Genomic DNA, 16,460 nt, shown 5'->3' on the forward strand with positions numbered 1-16,460 from the left:
TAAAATAGCAAAGGAAAACTACAAAAATAACAGAATATAAGGATATTAATACACACAAAATAAAAAATGTACCATTTCTCACCACCCGATGTCTGCCAGTCTCAAGCAGGGATCACAAAATCGACAGTGAGCAGCGAGAAAAGGAGCAAAAGCGAGCCAGCAAGGCAGGGGGAACGATGGCAGGAAGCAAGAGAGAGGTGGAAAAAGAGGCAAATGGATGCCAAGGATGCCCCCTCCCATGGGCAACCCCCACTTATATACTGAGCATGAGGTTTATAGCATAGGATATTCTCTTTGGCCAGTCGATTGTTCTGTCTGTCTTTCTCCCAGCTTCCTGCATCTGCACATTAAGGAGACGTTAACGAGACTTGGAAAGCCAGACAGTGTCCTTGGTCTCATTGACAACAACTTGGATCATCGGGGTGTTTTTATCAACATTCATCACCTATGAAATCCAAAACACACCAGCTACTGAGAGGAAAGTTAACTGCATCCATGCCGAAACCAGGCCACACGGCCATACAGGGGGAAACAAACGTGCCCAGCCCCACAGCTCTGTTCAGCTGTGACGGAGAGGGGCAGAAATCCCCCATTTTTACCAGCTCTGGACCTCACTTCTGTAACTCTCTACGTCACTACAACAGCATCACTGCTGCTGCCGTCGTAGTAGGTACCACAGTAATAGACAGCCTCATCCTCGGCTTGGATCCCACTGATGGTTAACGTGCCCGTGGTGCCAGACTTGGAGCCGGAGAATCGCGAAGGGATGTCCGAGGGTCTCTTGTTGCTGCTGTAGATCACAGTGACAGGGGCAGTGCCAGGGACCTTCTGCTGGTACCAGCCAACATAGCTGCTGCTGTAAAGCCCGGAGCAGGTGATCTGGATGGTTTGTCCCAGGTTGGCTGAGACCGAGGGTGGCTGAGTCAGCGCTGCCTGGACCAGGGAACCTGGAGAGGGAGAGGAGAGAGGGGAGAAGATGGGGTCAGCCAGTGTCCCACCAGCACAGCCCTCCTTGGGCAGCGGGATGGGGAATTCCACAGTCAAAGAGAACAGATCTGGACATGGTCACAGGTAATTTTGGGGATCAGAAGCCAGCCCAACGCACTGCAGCACAGAGGCAGCTCTGGAAGCAGCAGGACAACGTGGCTGTCAGAAGCAAATGGCAGCGGAAGGGCAGACAGGTTCACACTGTGAATTTGGTAGGGACAAGGACAAGGACAATGATCTTCACCCACAAAGTCACCTCCAGTTCTCTGGGACACAAAAGGGAGGACATTCACAGCCATGGCTGTGCAGAGGGGACACAAACCTGCCTCAGCCCCACGGACCCAACTCTACTCGGCCGGGAGGGAAAAGGGTTGAAAAACTTGCTCTGACTTTCCAGTCTGTGTCTCACATCCCATTGCTCACCAGCACCAGACACCATTGCTGCTGCTGTCGGCTCCACCACAGTAATAGACAGCCTCGTCCTCGGCTTGGACCCCACTGATGGTTAACGTGCCCGTGGAGCCAGACGTGGAGCCGGAGAATCGCGAAGGGATGTCCGAGGGTCTCTGGTTGCTGTTGTAGATCACAGTGACAGGGGCAGTGCCAGGCATCTTCTGCTGGAACCAACTAACCCAGCTGCTGCTGCTGCTAATCCCGGAGCAGGTGATCTGGATGGTTTGTCCCAGGTTGGCTGAGACCGAGGGCGGCTGAGTCAGCGCTGCCTGGACCAGGGAACCTGGAGAGGGAGAGGAGAGAGGGGAGAAGATGAGAGTGAGCCAGTGTCCCACCAGCACAGCCTTCCACTGTCAGAGACATGGAAATTTCCATAGTCAGAGGAGAACAGATCTGCACACAGTCACTGTCATCTTTGGGGAGCAGAGCTCAGCCCAACGCACCCCAGCACAGAGGCAGCTCTGGTAGCAGCAGGAGAACATGGCTGTTAGTAGCAAAAGGCAGCGGAAGGGCAGACAGAGCCACACTGTGAATTTCGTAGGAACAAGGAGAAAGCAGAGAAGATGGGGGTCAGCCAGTGTCACACCAGCACAGCGCCCTCCCTGCGCAGTGGGACCGGGATGGGACCCCTGTGCCCAAATCCACCGGCCGGGTGCAGCAAGTCTGGGCAGGGCACCTGAGCTGTGGACGAGCACTGAGAGGAGAGGGGCCCAGGCCATGGTGCGATCCCACCAGCTCCACATCCCCATGCTGACTGGGCTGCTCTGCCCTTCTCCTGCCGAGGGGGAGCAGAGGACCCGGTGCCCAGCCCCATGCCTTTGAGTTCTGCCCTACAGCCCAGCGCCCTGCGCATGGCCTCAGGCCTCTCATGGGCAATCCCCGGGGCACGTCACGGTGCCTGCGGGGCAGCCCCATGGGCAGGGTCCCTGGGCATGGAGCCACAAGCTCCCGTGGCCTGCAGCCCTTGGTAGACTCTCAGCTGCCTGGGCTTCCCAGCAGCAGGGATTGCTCTCCCAAACCCTCATCCCAGGGTATGAAGGTGGAGCTTTGTCCTGGCCCCTCGGCTGCCAGAATGGTCCCGCCTCTCTGTGACAGGGCTGAGATTTCTGCAGGCTGATCTCCCCCTCGGCGATGCCCAGGGGCAGGGTGGAGACCTTGCTGCAGGCAGGTCCTGCCCAAAAATGACCGGGCATCCCTCCACCTGCAGCCCAGGCCAGCTGGGCTCCCCCAGCCTGCGTCCAGCTGCTGCAGAAACCCAGCACCCATGGCACCAGCTACGGCTCCTCAGCCCGCACCTCCTCCTGCCCAGCCCTCCAGTGTGCCCGCAGCACAAGGCCCTGTGCAACAGCCCGGCCGTGCCACACTCCCTCCCCGTGCACGGCTCCGGCCGGAGCCCTTTGGCTGCAGCAGACGTGTCCGCGCTGCTCCTCGCACAGAGCTGCGCCAGCCGCACCCCTCCAGGACAGGGAGAAGCCCACCAGCAGCAAGGGCAGCACCAGGGGAGGGCGAGAGGCTGGTGGGGAAGAGATGCAGTGACGAGGGGGCTGGTGGGGCAGCAAAGGCAGGGGGGCTGCTGGCAGCCACCCCCTGCCCAAATGACAGAGGACAGGCACAGAGCGGGCACTGTAAGGGATGGCCAAGCTGGGACACCAGGCACAGCCCCCTGCAGCACAGGGCAGCAAGGGCAGGGCCATGGCCGGGACCTGCCCCACCCTCAAACAGGGACAGCAGAGACGGCAAACTGGCCCTTGCGATGGCGGGAGGTTTTTGTATCACTTCCCCATTGCTCCCTGTCACCATTATAGCTGCTGTCATAGCTACCACAGTAATAGACAGCCTCGTCCTCGGCTTGGACCCCACTGATGGTTAACGTGGCCGTGGTGCCAGAATAGGAGCCGGAGAATCGCGAAGGGATGTCCGAGGGTCTCTGGTTGCTCAGATAGATCACAGTGACAGGGGCAGTGCCAGGCACCTTCTGCTGGTACCAGCCGGCATAATCATAGCTGCTGCTAACCCCGGAGCAGGTGATCTGGACGGTTTGTCCCAGGTTGGCTGAGACCGAGGGCGGCTGAGTCAGCGCTGCCTGGACCAGGGAACCTGGAGAGGGAGAGGAGAGAGGGGAGAAGGTGGCGGTCAGCCAGTGCCCCACCAGCACAGCCCCCTCACCGTCCAGGGGGACAGGGAATTCCACAGTTGGAGAACAGACTCGGACACTATCAGAGGCAAATTAGAGGAGCAGAGCCCAGCCCAACGCACCCCAGCACAGAGGCAGCTCTGGCAGCAGCAGGATAACGTGGCTGTCAGTAGCAAATGGCAGTGAAAGGGCAGACAGAGCCACACTGTGAATTTGGTAGGGACAAGGACAATGATCTCCACCCCCAAAGTCACCTCCAGTCTCTGGGACACAAAAGGGAGGACATTCACAGCCATGGCTGTGCAGAGGGGACACAAACCTGCCTCAGCCCCACAGCCTCAACTCTACTCGGTTGGGAGGGAAAAGGGTTGAAAAACTTGCTCTGACTTTCCAGTCTGTGTCTCACATCCCATTGCTCACCGGCACCAGACACCATTGCTGCTGCTGTCGACGCCACCACAGTAATAGACAGCCTCGTCCTCGGCTTGGACCCCACTGATGGTTAACGTGCCCTTGCTGCCAGACTTGGAGCCGGAGAATCTTGAAGGGATGTCCGAGGGTCTCTTGTTGCTGTAGTAGATCACAGTGACGGGGGCAGTGCCAGGCACCTTCTGCTGGTACCAGCCAACCCAGCTGCTGCTGCTGCTAATCCCAGAGCAGGTGATCTGGATGGTTTGTCCCAGAGAGTTGGGACAAGTTGGCTGAGACCGAGGGTGGCTGAGTCAGCACTGCCTGGACCAGGGAACCTGGAGAGGGAGAGGAGAGAGGGGAGAAGATGCCTGTCAGCCAATGTGCCCCACCACCACACATCCCCTTGGGCAGCGGGATGGGAAATGTCACAGTCAGAGGAGAACAGATCTGGACACAGTCACTGTCAGCTTTGAGGAGCAGAGCTCAGCCCAACACATCCCAGCACAGAGGCAGCTCTGGCAGCAGCAGGACAAAACAGCCGTCAGTAACAAGAGACTGTGGCATGGGTGACAGGGTCACACTCAATTTTTGTAGGGACAAGGACAATGCTTGTGAGGCACAGGGCAGAGCAAGAGAACCATCACTTCTCCAGGACAGGAAAGGGTGGGCATTCACAGCAATGCTCGTGTCTAGAGGAAAGAAACCTGGCTCAGGCCCCCGGCCACAACTCTACTCGGTGAGGAGGTAAAAAAGTTGAAAAACTTGCTCTGACTTTCCAGTCTGTGTCTCACATCCCATTGCTCAGTGGCACCAGACCCATTGCCGCTGCTGTCTTCAGCACCACAGTAATAGACAGCCTCGTCCTCGGCTTGGACCCCACTGATGGTTAACGTGCCCGTGGTGCCAGACTTGGAGCCGGAGAATCGCGAAGGGATGTCCGATGGTCTCTTGTTGCTGTGATAGATCACAGTGACAGGGGCAGTGCCAGGCACCTTCTGCTGGTACCAGCCAACAGCATTTCCACTGCTAAGCCCGGAGCAGGTGATCTGGATGGTTTGTCCCAGGTTGGCTGAGACCGAGGGCGGCTGTGTCAGCGCTGCCTGGACCAGGGAACCTGGAGAGGGAGAGGAGAGAGGGGAGAAGATGGGGTCAGCCAGTGTCCCATCAGCAGAGTCCTCTCTCGGCAGTGGGATGGGGAATTCCGCAGTCAAAGAGAACAGATCTGGACATGGTCAGAGGCAATTTTGGGGATCAGAAGCCAGCCCAACGCACCGCAGCACAGAGGCAGCTCTGGCAGCAGCAGGACAACGTGGCTGTCAGTAGCAAAAGGCAGCGGAAGGGCAGACAGGTCCACACTGTGAATTTGGTAGGGACAAGGACAATGGTCCCCAGCCCCAAAGTCACCTCCAGTCTCTGGGACACAGAAGGGAGGACATTCACAGCCATGGCTGTGCAGAGGGGACACAAACCTGCCTCAGCCCCACGGACTCAACTCTGCTCGGTTGGGAGGGAAAAGGGTTGAAAAACTTGCTCTGACTTTCCAGTCTGTGTCTCACATCCCATTGCTCACCGGCACCAGACACCATTGTTGCTGCCGTCGTAGCTACCACAGTAATAGACAGCCTCGTCCTCGGCTTGGACCCCACTGATGGTTAACGTGCCCGTGCTGCCAGACTTGGAACCGGAGAATCTTGAAGGGATGTCCGAGGGTCTCTTGTCACTAGCATAGATCACAGTGACAGGGCCAGTGCCAGGCACCTTCTGCTGGTACCAGTCAGCATCACTGTAGCTGCTAACCCCGGAGCAGGTGATCTGGACGGTTTGTCCCAGGTTGGCTGAGACCGAGGGCGGCTGAGTCAGCGCTGCCTGGACCAGGGAACCTGGAGAGGGAGAGGAGAGAGGGGAGAAGATGGGGGTCAGCCAGTGCCCCACCAGCACAGCCCCCTCCCCGTCCAGGGGGACAGGGAATTCCACAGTTGGAGAACAGACTCGGACACTATCAGAGACAAATTAGAGGAGCAGAGCTCAACCCAACGCACCGCAGCACAGAGGCAGCTCTGGCAGCAGCAGGACAACGTGGCTGTCAGTAGCAAATGGCAGTGAAAGGGCAGACAGAGCCACACTGTGAATTTGGTAGGGACAAGGACAATGATCTCCACCCCCAAAGTCACCTCCAATTCTCTGGGACACAAAAGGGAGGACATTCACAGCCATGGCTGTGCAGAGGGGACACAAACCTGCCTCAGCCGCATGGCCTTGCTTAGCTGTAAGGCAGAATGGCAGAAAATCTTCCTCTGACTTTCCAGTCTGTGTCTCACATCCCATTGCTCACCAGCACCAGACACCATTGTTGCTGCTGTCGCCTCCACCACAGTAATAGACAGCCTCGTCCTCGGCTTGGACCCCACTGATGGTTAACGTGCCCGTGGTGCCAGACATGGAGCTGGAGAATCGCGAAGGGATGTCCGAGGGTCTCTGGTTGCTGTTGTAGATCACAGTGACAGGGGCAGTGCCAGGCACCTTCTGCTGGTACCAGGCATACCAGTAGCCACTCCCGGAGCAGGTGATCTGGATGGTTTGTCCCAGGTTGGCTGAGACCGAGGGCGGCTGAGTCAGCGCTGCCTGGACCAGGGAACCTGGAGAGGGAGAGGAGAGAGGGGAGAAGATGGGGTCAGCCAGTGCCCCACCAGCACAGCCCCCTCCCTGTCTAGAGGGACAGTGACACGACTCCTCTGCCTGCAAGCACATGGATGGGACACCCTGGCTGCAGCCCCAGGCCCAGGCACTCCCTGAGGGGTGTCTGCAGCCAGAGCCTGGACCCTCCCCCTGCCCACTGCTCCTTGGGGCACAACTCATCCCTGCCAGTGAGACTGGGCACCCCAGGGGCACGGCCTGCCGTGGGCACCCAGCGTTTTTGGTAGTCTGGAGACATCCCTGCCCATGCACCAGATGGGGCCTGTGACAGATGCACTCGACCCCTTAACCAAACCAGCAGTAGTCTGGGCCAGGCTCCGGAGGAGGGAAAGTCCCGAGCCACAGCTGGACCTAGAACTCCTCTGGTTTCAATCGGTTTTCTGATTGTGCCAGAGTGGCACAGTGAGCATCAGCACAAATTATCTTGGAACGCTGATCATGCCATTAACGCAAGGAGAGCAAGGTGGCTTTTCCAAGATTCATTCACCAAGGAACAAAGTTGCAGGTGCAAGGAGTCTCATGCATACTTCTTCCATCAGGTGTAATTTTGCTATGAGACAGCCACTTTATCCCATAAGTACGACAGCCCACGTGAGCCTTCTTCCAGCTCTCCCTGCTGGGCAGCATGGCGGTCGTCTCCCCTTGAGCTCCGTCAGACACCTCTCAAGGTTGCTCCTCGAGGCAGAGAGACCTTTTGTCAACAGCAGATCTTTGGTCAGTGACCGATACAGCGTCTAATCCCATAATGTGAGAACTCTGATTTTGGCCTTCGTAACTTTGGTTGCATGCTGGATTGATGCTAAAGAAACATTACATAAACTTTGCATGTATAATCCCTTAGACATAAACCATTGACTAAGTCTGAGAATAAGTCTGGGTCCATCCTAGTCTCCTCTCTGAGAAGGAGTTTAGAAGGCCAGAGGGTTCATTCTGACCCTCGTGACTCCACAGGAGGGCTCTGCTCACCCTTCCGTCTCCAGTCTTTCTGTGACTCATTCGAACACGTGTGCAACTCCATTTTCCTTCGTGTGGTTTTCCGTGCAGGAATGAACGGAGTGAACCTTGCCATCAAACTTTGTTAAGTCACACTTGTACAACACGCTATTAAAATCATCAGCCCAGGCCCAGAGCGCTCGGGGGGAACGGAAGGAGGGCACAGTGCCGGGCGGCTGACAGCACAGCCCTGCAACGGACAGGCCTCCCGAGAGCCAACGGGCCGCTGCCCGGCACAGGCGTCCCCCCGAGCCCCACTCTGCTCATCTCCATGGGAAGGCTCCCAGAGACAAGAGGGAGAGAACCCACCCCTGCCCAGCTGCACGGCACTACTGCCCCATGGGAACCAGTGCTCGCAAGTCACTGGGACAACGAAGGAGGTGCTCAGCACCGCACACCAACACTGCACCGGCACCAACAGATGGGAGCTGGCACCAGGATGGGGATGCAGACAGAACCCTGCAAAAGCAGAGCCACAGCCGCCGCCAGCCCCAAAGGTGCCAGCTGCCACCTCTGCGCAGCTCTGACCAATGCCGGGGAAAGCGCAGCAAGGAACAGGAGGGAAAAAACTTCTCAGCATCACCATCACCCTGACCAGCATTGCTGCTGCTGTCCCAGCCACCACAGTAATAGACAGCCTCGTCCTCGGCTTGGACCCCACTGATGGTTAATGTGCCCGTGGTGCCAGACGTGGAGCCGGAGAATCGCGGAGGGATGTCCGAGGGTCTCTTGTTGCTCTCATAGATCACAGTGACAGGGGCAGTGCCAGGCACCTTCTGCTGGAACCAGCCGACAGCATAGCTGCTGCTGCTAAGCCCGGAGCAGGTGATCTGGACGGTTTGTCCCAGGCTTGCTAAGACCGAGGGCAGCTGAGTCAGCGCTGCCTGGACCAGGGAACCTGGAGAGGGAGAGGAGAGAGGGGACATGATGCGGGTCAGCCAGTGCCCCACCAGCACAGCCCTCTCTGGGCAGTGGGATGGGGAATGGCAGTCGGAGAACAGATCTGGACACAGTCACAGGCAATACTGGGGAGCAGGGCTCGGCCCAACGCACCCCAGCACAGAGGCAGCTCTGGCAGCAGCAGGACAACGTGGCTGTCAGTAGCAAAAGGCAGCGGAAGGGCAGACAGGTCCACACTGTGAATTTGGTAGGGACAAGGACAATGGTCCCCAGCCCCAAAGTCACCTCCAGGTCTCTGGGACACAGAAGGGAGGACATTCACAGCCATGGCTGTGCAGAAGGGACACAAACCTGCCTCAGCCCCACGGCCTCAACTCTGCTTGGCCGGGAGGGAAAAGGGTTGAAAAACTTGCTCTGACTTTCCAGTCTGTGTCTCACATCCCATTGCTCACCAGCACCAGACACCATTGTTGCTGCTGTCGCCTCCACCACAGTAATAGACAGCCTCGTCCTCGGCTTGGACCCCACTGATGGTTAACGTGCCCGTGGTGCCAGACATGGAGCCGGAGAATCGTGAAGGGATGTCCGAGGGTCTCTTGTCACTCCAATAGATCACAGTGACAGGGCCGGTGCCAGGCACCTTCTGCTGGTACCAGCCAGCATAGTAGCTGCTGCTGCTGCTAACCCCGGAGCAGGTGATCTGGACGGTTTGTCCCAGGTTGGCTGAGACCGAGGGCGGCTGAGTCAGCGCTGCCTGGACCAGGGAACCTGGAGAGGGAGAGGAGAGAGGGGAGAAGACGGGGGTCAGTCAGTGCCCCACCAGCACAGCCCTCCCCAGCCAGCGGGACGGGACCCCTGTGCCCACAGGTCCCGGCCGGGCACGAGTCTGCGCAGGGCACCTGAGCTGTGGACGAGCACCGCGAGGAGGAGAGGAGCCCAGGCCATGGCGCGATCCCACCAGCTCCGTGTCCCTACGCCGATGGGGCGCTTTCACAGACCCCAACTCCCTTTTAAGCCCCTGCCCACCTGGGGCACGGCCCCTCCATGCAAATCTGACCCCACGCTCAGGGCCAGATCCTTCCCGCGCTTCTCTCCGCACCTCCCAGTCTGAAACCCGCCAGCACAGACACCCCATCCCCAGTCCGGGCCGAGCGGCTGCAGGGCCAAAGGGCACAGGAGAGCCAGGCTGCTCGGGGCAGGGTGGGTAGGGGTGGGCAGGCAGCGCCTGCAGCTCCAAGGCCCCCACAATGGGTTGGCTGGAGCAGATGAGCCAGTGCCTGTGCCAGGGATGGAAGGACAAACCCTTGCCCAGCCTATTGCCACTGAGGTGGATTTTTGGGGTCCAGCTGGGCCCAACTAGGCTCTCCCATGAGGAAAGGGCTGGGAAAAGGCAGGAGCCAAGCCCCTGTTTCCCTTCTTCTGAGCTCCTCTGCTGAACGTTGCCTGCGACCGATGAGCACCTGGGACCTTGCCCTGGAGCAGCCCAGGGGAGCAGGGCCAGGAGCAGAGTTTGGCAGGGAGCACAGGGCAGCCCTCGCCCCTGGGGACCGCAGGGTGCTCGGTGCAGCCCCGTCTACGCCCTCCTGGCTCCAGCCAAGGCGTGTGGCCCTCCCACCCAGCGCCACGGTCCTGGCCACAGAGCTGGGGGCACGGCCACCTGGGACCCGCTTGCCTACATGGCAGCCCCCGTGGGGCCAGTACCCCTGCCCACAGCCTGGCCCTATCCCACACACATCCCAAACCCCTGTCCTCTTGCCCACCACACTCATGGGGAGACAGGAGATGGCAGTGCTGAAAACAAGCGGCACACCATGACATGGAGGGGTCACCGCCCTTGTACCCAGTGGTACACCCAGTCTGGGGTCCCACAGCAGGACAGGGACAGGGCCAGGGTGCGGGGCAGCCCCGGGCTGTCATGGGGCCATAGAGGGCCTTGCTCTGGGCCAGGGGCTTCCCAGGGGGCCAGAGGTGCTGGGGGCTCCTGCACAGGCTGAGCGTGAGCCCAACAGGCCGGCACCTGGCAAACACATCCAACGCTGGAGTAGCCCATGGCTGCTCTTGCGGCACAACACAGTAGCCCCTGACAAGTCCTGCTCTACCCCAGCAGCCTCATGCATGGCCCTGGAGATGCTGCACGCACAGGATATGTCCATTCCCAGGTTTTGAAGGAAAAGCTTTCGTCCCCTCCCCAAATGACAGAGGACGGGCACAGACCGGGCGCTGTAAGGGACGGCCGAGCTGGGACACCAGGCACAGCCACCTGCAGCCCAGGGCAGCAAGGGCAGGGCCATGGCCGGGACCTGCCCACCTTCAAACGGGGACAGCAGAGACGGCAAACTGGCCCTTGCGATGGCGGGAGGTTTTTGTATCACTTCCCCATTGCTCCCTGTCACCATTATAGCTGCCGTCGTAGTTACCACAGTAATAGACAGCCTCGTCCTCGGCTTGGACCCCACTGATGGTTAACGTGCCCGTGGTGCCAGACTTGGAGCCGGAGAATCGCGAAGGGATGTCCGAGGGTCTCTTGTTGCTGTAGTAGATCACAGTGACAGGGGCAGTGCCAGGCACCTTCTGCTGGTACCAGCCAGCATCATTCCAGCTGCTGCTGTAAATCCCAGAGCAGGTGATCTGGATGGTTGGTCCCAGGTTGGCTGAGACCGAGGGCGGCTGAGTCAGCGCTGCCTGGACCAGGGAACCTGGAGAGGGAGAGGAGAGAGGGGAGAAGATGGGGGTCAGCCAATGTCCCACCAGCACAGCCCTCCTTGGGCAGCGGGAGAGCACCCTTGTGCCCAAATCCACTGGTCGTGTGCAGCAAATCTGGGCGGGCATGGGACTGTAGGTGAGCACCATGAGGATGAGAGGGGCTCAGGCCATGCTGCTGTCCCAGCAGCTCCACATTCCCATGGATGCACTGTGACCAGCTCCACAATTGTGCTATGATCTGGACCCTGCCTCCCTCTTAACCTCTCCATCCACCCGCTCCGGCTCAGGCCCTTCATGGAAATGTGGCCCCCAACGCTCACTGGCAGCTCCTGTCCCAGTGCTCCCACTGCGGGCACACCTCTGGCCCACCAAAGGCACCAAGATCACTCCCAGCCGCCTGCTCCCTGGGCCACTCCCCTGGGAAAAACAGGTCCTGCTTCACAGCAGGGCCCCACAGCCGGGTGTCTCTCAGCAGCCACAAGACTCTGAACAGGTGGATCAAGGTGTCTGGGCAACCGTTCCCTGACCCTGCTTTTGGCAAATACAGCCTTAGCCGAGAGACTTGCCAAGGATGGCAGAAACACTTTTCTGCCCTGCCTTGCCGGAGCGGCCTCCACAGCCACCTTAGCCCGGCCTGCCACCCTGACATCACCCACCCACCCACCCTCAGAGCACCCCTCTGCCCCACCACAGCTCCCCCAGCCACACTCCCCATCGCTCCTGCCCCAGGCGCTTCTGCGCAGGGCTCCGCACCCACAGACGGCCCAGCCCCAGCCCGCAGCACCGTGGCAGCAGCCCCCGCCACAGCACCCCCCCCCCCACCATGGGCTGGCACCCCGAGATCTCCTGGGACAGAGACCGGGATGGCCCCGGCACCTCAGACTCTCCCACTTTGTGGCAGCGCCTTCCCCTTACAGAAGCACAACGAGCAGGGCCAGACACACGACGACAGGCTTTTTTATTCTACACTTGTGCTGCAGAGGAGGCTCAACGCCAGGCTGCCACCACTCTCTGCGAGTCCCTCACACCAGGAACACAGCGGCTCCTCCTTAGACACGGGAAACGTTCCTCAGGCCTCTGGCTGTTAACCAGCACCCTCTTGTGCTTCAGGTGGCGGTTGGGAACCGACGCTGACGGGTTCCCGGGCTCACGGGCCCCACAGCCCCGGGGCCGCTCCCCAGGGCCTCTGGCCGCAGCAGCAGCACCCCCCCGTGGCCCGCCTCCCCCGGGACTCAGCTGCAGAGAGACGGCACCAACGGCGGCCACAAGCCAACGAGCAGGTTTGAGGAGGATTCCGTACTTCTGGAACTCCATTCCTCCTTCTTTCACGGCATCCCCAGGGAGCTGGTACACAAAAGCCACAAGCGAGGACGCCTGGACGTCCATCAGCACAAACGAAGGGACGCCGTTCCTGGGAAGAAAACACTCTGTCGATCCTCCCCACCGGCTTCCGCTGCCGGCTCTTAACACACCTTGTGCTCATGCGTCCCAACAGGCTGGGCTGCCGAGGGCTGGAGGGATCTGGGAAACGCTGCGGCTTGCAGGCACCGACGACAGCGTCTGCGGCAGAGTTGCACTTGGCCTAGAACAGCCCTCGAGGCCGCTCAGCAGCCTGCGTCCTGCCAGGCTCGGACAAAGCTAAAGCTGGCAGTGCCTTCAGAAGTCTCATTTCCTACCAACTACCAGCCCGCAGCTTCTGGGAAGGCACCAGGAAGCAAAACGACTTCAAGAAGCTGCTGCAACTCACCCCTCTCCGGGCCCAGGCAGCAGCCCCAGCCGTCACGGCCAAGACGTGGGCTAAGTCAAACCCCGGTAACGGGGAGCCCCACTGCCTTCCCCGGGCAGGGAGAGCGCTGGCCTCCTGGCACAAAGGCTACGGAGCCACCACTAAACACACAGCACCAGCACCACATCCTGTTTTGGCAGGAGAAACAACCAGCCACAGCACAGGTCTGCACTGCCAGGAGCTGTGTCACCCCCAAATCCTCCAGCACCACTGCCAGGATTGCTGCCACACACACACGACAGACGGTGACGGTCAACCCAGCGCACCCAGCCACGGCCACGCCACGGGGCACCTGGGTGCTGATCAGCACCACCCTGCTGCGCACTGCAGAATCAGACAGCCTGGTCCAGAGCTTGCACCCCACTGATGGTTAACGTGGCCGTGCTGCCAGACTTGGAGCCGGAGAATCGCGAAGGGATGTCCGAGGGTCTGTTGTTGCTGTAGTAGATCACAGTGACAGGGGCATTGCCAGGCACCTTCTGCTGGAACCAGGCAACACTGTAGCTGCTCCCGGAGCAGGTGATCTGGACGGTTTGTCCCAGGTTGGCTGAGACCGAGGGCGGCTGAGTCAGCGCTGCCTGGACCAGGGAACCTGGAGAGGGAGAGGAGAGAGGGGAGAAGATGGGGGTCAGCCAGTGCCCCACCAGCACAGCCCCCTCCCCGTCCAGGGGGATGGGAAATGTCACAGTCACAGGCAATATTGTGTAGCAGGGCTCAGCCCAACGCATCCCAGCACAGAGGCAGCTCTGGCAGCAGCAGGACAACGTGGCTGTCAGTAACAAGAATCTGTGGGATGCGTGACAGGGCGACACTCAATTTTTGTAGGGACAAGGACAATGCTTGTGAGGCACAGGGCAGAGCAAGAAAACCATCAGTTCTCCAGGACACAAAAGGGCGGACATTCACAGTGATGCTCATATGGAGAGGAAAGAAACCTGGCTCAGTCCCACAGCCACAACTCTGCTCGCCAGGACGGAAAAGGGCAGAAAGCCTTCCTCTGACTTTCCAGTCTGTGTCTCACATCCCATTGCTCACCGGCACCAGACACCATTGCTGCTGCTGTCGGCTCCACCACAGTAATAGACAGCCTCGTCCTCGGCTTGGACCCCACTGATGGTTAACGTGCCCATGGTGCCAGACTTGGAGCCAGAGAATCGCGGAGGGATGTCCGAGGGTCTCTTGTCATTGTAGTAGATCACAGTGACAGGGGCAGTGCCAGGCACCTTCTGCTGGAACCAGCCGGCATAAGCATAGCTGCTGCTAAGCCCGGAGCAGGTGATCTGGATGGTTTGTCCCAGGTTGGCTGAGACCGAGGGTGGCTGAGTCAGCGCTGCCTGGACCAGGGAACCTGGAGAGGGAGAGGAGAGAGGGGAGAAGATGGGGTCAGCCAGTGTCCCACCAGCACAGCCCTCCGCAGGCAGCCGAACAGAGCCCCTCTGCCCAAAGGCCATGGTACCACTGAGGAAAGCGAGGAAAGCACAGACCCGCACACAGAGCCCAAGGCCAGAGCGCTGGAGCCCTGCGAGGAGAACGCACAGCACCAGGCGAATGGAGCTGCCAGCAGAAAGAGGCAGCAGGGCTGCAGACAGGGCTTTGCCATGCTGTCTCTAGGGACAGGCGTCAAGTGCCAGCAGCCCAGACTCTCCTCTGGCACCAGGAGGCAAAACTGCGAGGATGTTTACAGCCATGGCGTGGTGCCTTATCCCGCGTCACCACACAGTTTCTCTCTCAGCCTCCCCCTACCAACTGGGATGGGAGAGAAATTGTGAAGAAAGGAAAACTTGTGGGTTGAGATGAAGACCCTTTACTAAAATAGCAAAGGAAAACTACAAAAATAACAGAATATAAGGATATTAATACACACAAAATAAAAAATGTACCATTTCTCACCACCCGATGTCTGCCAGTCTCAAGCAGGGATCACAAAATCGACAGTGAGCAGCGAGAAAAGGAGCAAAAGCGAGCCAGCAAGGCAGGGGGAACGATGGCAGGAAGCAAGAGAGAGGTGGAAAAAGAGGCAAATGGATGCCAAGGATGCCCCCTCCCATGGGCAACCCCCACTTATATACTGAGCATGAGGTTTATAGCATAGGATATTCTCTTTGGCCAGTCGATTGTTCTGTCTGTCTTTCTCCCAGCTTCCTGCATCTGCACATTAAGGAGACGTTAACGAGACTTGGAAAGCCAGACAGTGTCCTTGGTCTCATTGACAACAACTTGGATCATCGGGGTGTTTTTATCAACATTCATCACCTATGAAATCCAAAACACACCGGCTACTGAGAGGAAAGTTAACTGCATCCGTGCCGAAACCAGGCCACACGGCCATACAGGGGGAAACAAACGTGCCCAGCCCCACAGCTCTGTTCAGCTGTGATGGAGAGGGGCAGAAATCCCCCATTTTTACCAGCTCTGGACCTCACTTCTGTAACTCTCTACGTCACTACAACAGCATCACTGCTGCTGCCGTCGTAGTAGGTACCACAGTAATAGACAGCCTCATCCTCGGCTTGGACCCCACTGATGGTTAATGTGCCCGTGGTGCCAGACTTGGAGCCGGAGAATCGCGAAGGGATGTCCGAGGGTCTCTTGTTGCTCTCATAGATCACAGTGACAGGGGCAGTGCCAGGGACCTTCTGCTGGTACCAGCCAACATAGCTGCTGCTGTAAAGCCCGGAGCAGGTGATCTGGATGGTTTGTCCCAGGTTGGCTGAGACCGAGGGTGGCTGAGTCAGCGCTGCCTGGACCAGGGAACCTGGAGAGGGAGAGGAGAGAGGGGAGAAGATGGGGTCAGCCAATGTCCCATCAGCAGAGTCCTCTCTGGGCAGTGGGATGGGGAATTCCACAGTCAAAGAGAACAGATCTGGACATGGTCAGAGGCAATTTTGGGGATCAGAAGCCAGCCCAACGCACTGCAGCACAGAGGCAGCTCTGGCAGCAGCAGGACAACGTGGCTGTCAGAAGCAAATGGCAGTGGAAGGGCAGACAGGTTCACACTGTGAATTTGGTAGGGACAAGGACAATGGTCCCCAGCCACAAAGTCACCTCCAGTTCTCTGGGACACAAAAGGGAGGACATTCACAGCCATGGCTGTGCAGAGGGGACACAAACCTGCCTCAGCCCCACGGACCCAACTCTGCTCGGTTGAGAGGGAAAAGGGTTGAAAAACTTGCTCTGACTTTCCAGTCTATGTCTCACATCCCATTGCTCACCAGCACCAGACACCATTGCTGCTGCTGTCGCCTCCACCACAGTAATAGACAGCCTCGTCCTCGGCTTGGACCCCACTGATGGTTAACGTGCCCGTGGAGCCAGACTTAGAGCCAGAGAATCACGAAGGGATGTCCGAGGGTCTCTGGTTGCTGTTGTAGATCACAGTGACAGGGGCAGTGCCAGGCA

General features: G+C 58.9%; 5 protein-coding genes across 5 annotated transcripts; all 5 read right to left on the reverse strand.

Annotated features, from left to right (window-relative positions):
• Nucleotides 1–623: 623 nt before the first annotated feature.
• LOC147598603 (uncharacterized) lies at nucleotides 624–1,922 on the reverse strand. Its single transcript, XM_086761764.1, has 3 exons — nucleotides 1,884–1,922; nucleotides 1,424–1,790; nucleotides 624–947 (listed from the first exon to the last, which is right to left on the reverse strand). The coding sequence occupies exons 1-3, from the start codon at nucleotides 1,920–1,922 to the stop codon at nucleotides 628–630; spliced, it is 726 nt and encodes a 241-aa protein (XP_086617890.1). The 3' UTR covers nucleotides 624–627.
• Nucleotides 1,923–2,020: 98 nt separating this feature from the next.
• LOC147598604 (uncharacterized) lies at nucleotides 2,021–4,010 on the reverse strand. The gene is given in 4 exon segments (XM_086761765.1): nucleotides 2,021–2,121; nucleotides 2,919–3,238; nucleotides 3,240–3,537; nucleotides 3,995–4,010. Coding segments are annotated over 4 exon segments (735 nt in total).
• A 209-nt stretch (nucleotides 4,011–4,219) lies between these two features.
• On the reverse strand, nucleotides 4,220–6,237 carry LOC147598605 (uncharacterized). Its single transcript, XM_086761766.1, has 4 exons — nucleotides 6,227–6,237; nucleotides 5,569–5,981; nucleotides 4,758–5,099; nucleotides 4,220–4,320 (listed from the first exon to the last, which is right to left on the reverse strand). Exons 1-4 carry the CDS (start codon nucleotides 6,235–6,237, stop codon nucleotides 4,220–4,222), a joined length of 867 nt encoding a protein of 288 aa, XP_086617892.1.
• Nucleotides 6,238–6,313: 76 nt separating this feature from the next.
• LOC147598606 (uncharacterized) lies at nucleotides 6,314–8,900 on the reverse strand. The gene is made up of 3 exons (XM_086761768.1): nucleotides 8,858–8,900; nucleotides 8,262–8,675; nucleotides 6,314–6,621 (listed from the first exon to the last, which is right to left on the reverse strand). The coding sequence occupies exons 1-3, from the start codon at nucleotides 8,898–8,900 to the stop codon at nucleotides 6,314–6,316; spliced, it is 765 nt and encodes a 254-aa protein (XP_086617894.1).
• Nucleotides 8,901–9,020: 120 nt separating this feature from the next.
• Nucleotides 9,021–11,422, reverse strand: LOC147598607 (uncharacterized). The gene is made up of 2 exons (XM_086761769.1): nucleotides 10,966–11,422; nucleotides 9,021–9,340 (listed from the first exon to the last, which is right to left on the reverse strand). Exons 1-2 carry the CDS (start codon nucleotides 11,420–11,422, stop codon nucleotides 9,021–9,023), a joined length of 777 nt encoding a protein of 258 aa, XP_086617895.1.
• Between the last annotated feature and the right edge of the window lie 5,038 nt (nucleotides 11,423–16,460).

The sequence above is a fragment of the Chlamydotis macqueenii genome, chromosome 17, assembly GCF_036417535.1.
Source record: "Chlamydotis macqueenii isolate bChlMac1 chromosome 17, bChlMac1.mat, whole genome shotgun sequence".
NCBI lineage: Eukaryota > Metazoa > Chordata > Aves > Otidiformes > Otididae > Chlamydotis > Chlamydotis macqueenii.

What these genes read in the sequence shown, in the direction of transcription:
- LOC147598605 (XM_086761766.1), bottom strand. An exon ending in CTACGACGGCAGCAACAATG is followed by an intron (nt 5,100 to 5,568) that starts GTGTCTGGTGCC and finishes CTCCCTCTCCAG; the next exon opens with GTTCCCTGGTCCAGGCAGCG. An exon ending in TGTGAGACACAGACTGGAAA is followed by an intron (nt 4,321 to 4,757) that starts GTCAGAGCAAGT and finishes CTCCCTCTCCAG; the next exon opens with GTTCCCTGGTCCAGGCAGTG.
- LOC147598607 (XM_086761769.1), bottom strand. Translation starts at nt 11,422, where the DNA reads ATGGTGCTCACCTACAGTCCCATGCCCGCCCAGATTTGCTGCACACGA. An exon ending in CTACGACGGCAGCTATAATG is followed by an intron (nt 9,341 to 10,965) that starts GTGACAGGGAGC and finishes CTCCCTCTCCAG; the next exon opens with GTTCCCTGGTCCAGGCAGCG.
- LOC147598603 (XM_086761764.1), bottom strand. Translation starts at nt 1,922, where the DNA reads ATGTTCTCCTGCTGCTACCAGAGCTGCCTCTGTGCTGGG. An exon ending in AGAGCTGCCTCTGTGCTGGG is followed by an intron (nt 1,791 to 1,883) that starts GTGCGTTGGGCT and finishes TGTCTCTGACAG; the next exon opens with TGGAAGGCTGTGCTGGTGGG. An exon ending in AGCCGACAGCAGCAGCAATG is followed by an intron (nt 948 to 1,423) that starts GTGTCTGGTGCT and finishes CTCCCTCTCCAG; the next exon opens with GTTCCCTGGTCCAGGCAGCG.
- LOC147598606 (XM_086761768.1), bottom strand. Translation starts at nt 8,900, where the DNA reads ATGGCTGTGAATGTCCTCCCTTCTGTGTCCCAGAGACCTGGAG. An exon ending in TGTGTCCCAGAGACCTGGAG is followed by an intron (nt 8,676 to 8,857) that starts GTGACTTTGGGG and finishes GACTGTGTCCAG; the next exon opens with ATCTGTTCTCCGACTGCCAT. An exon ending in CAGCAGCAATGCTGGTCAGG is followed by an intron (nt 6,622 to 8,261) that starts GTGATGGTGATG and finishes CTCCCTCTCCAG; the next exon opens with GTTCCCTGGTCCAGGCAGCG.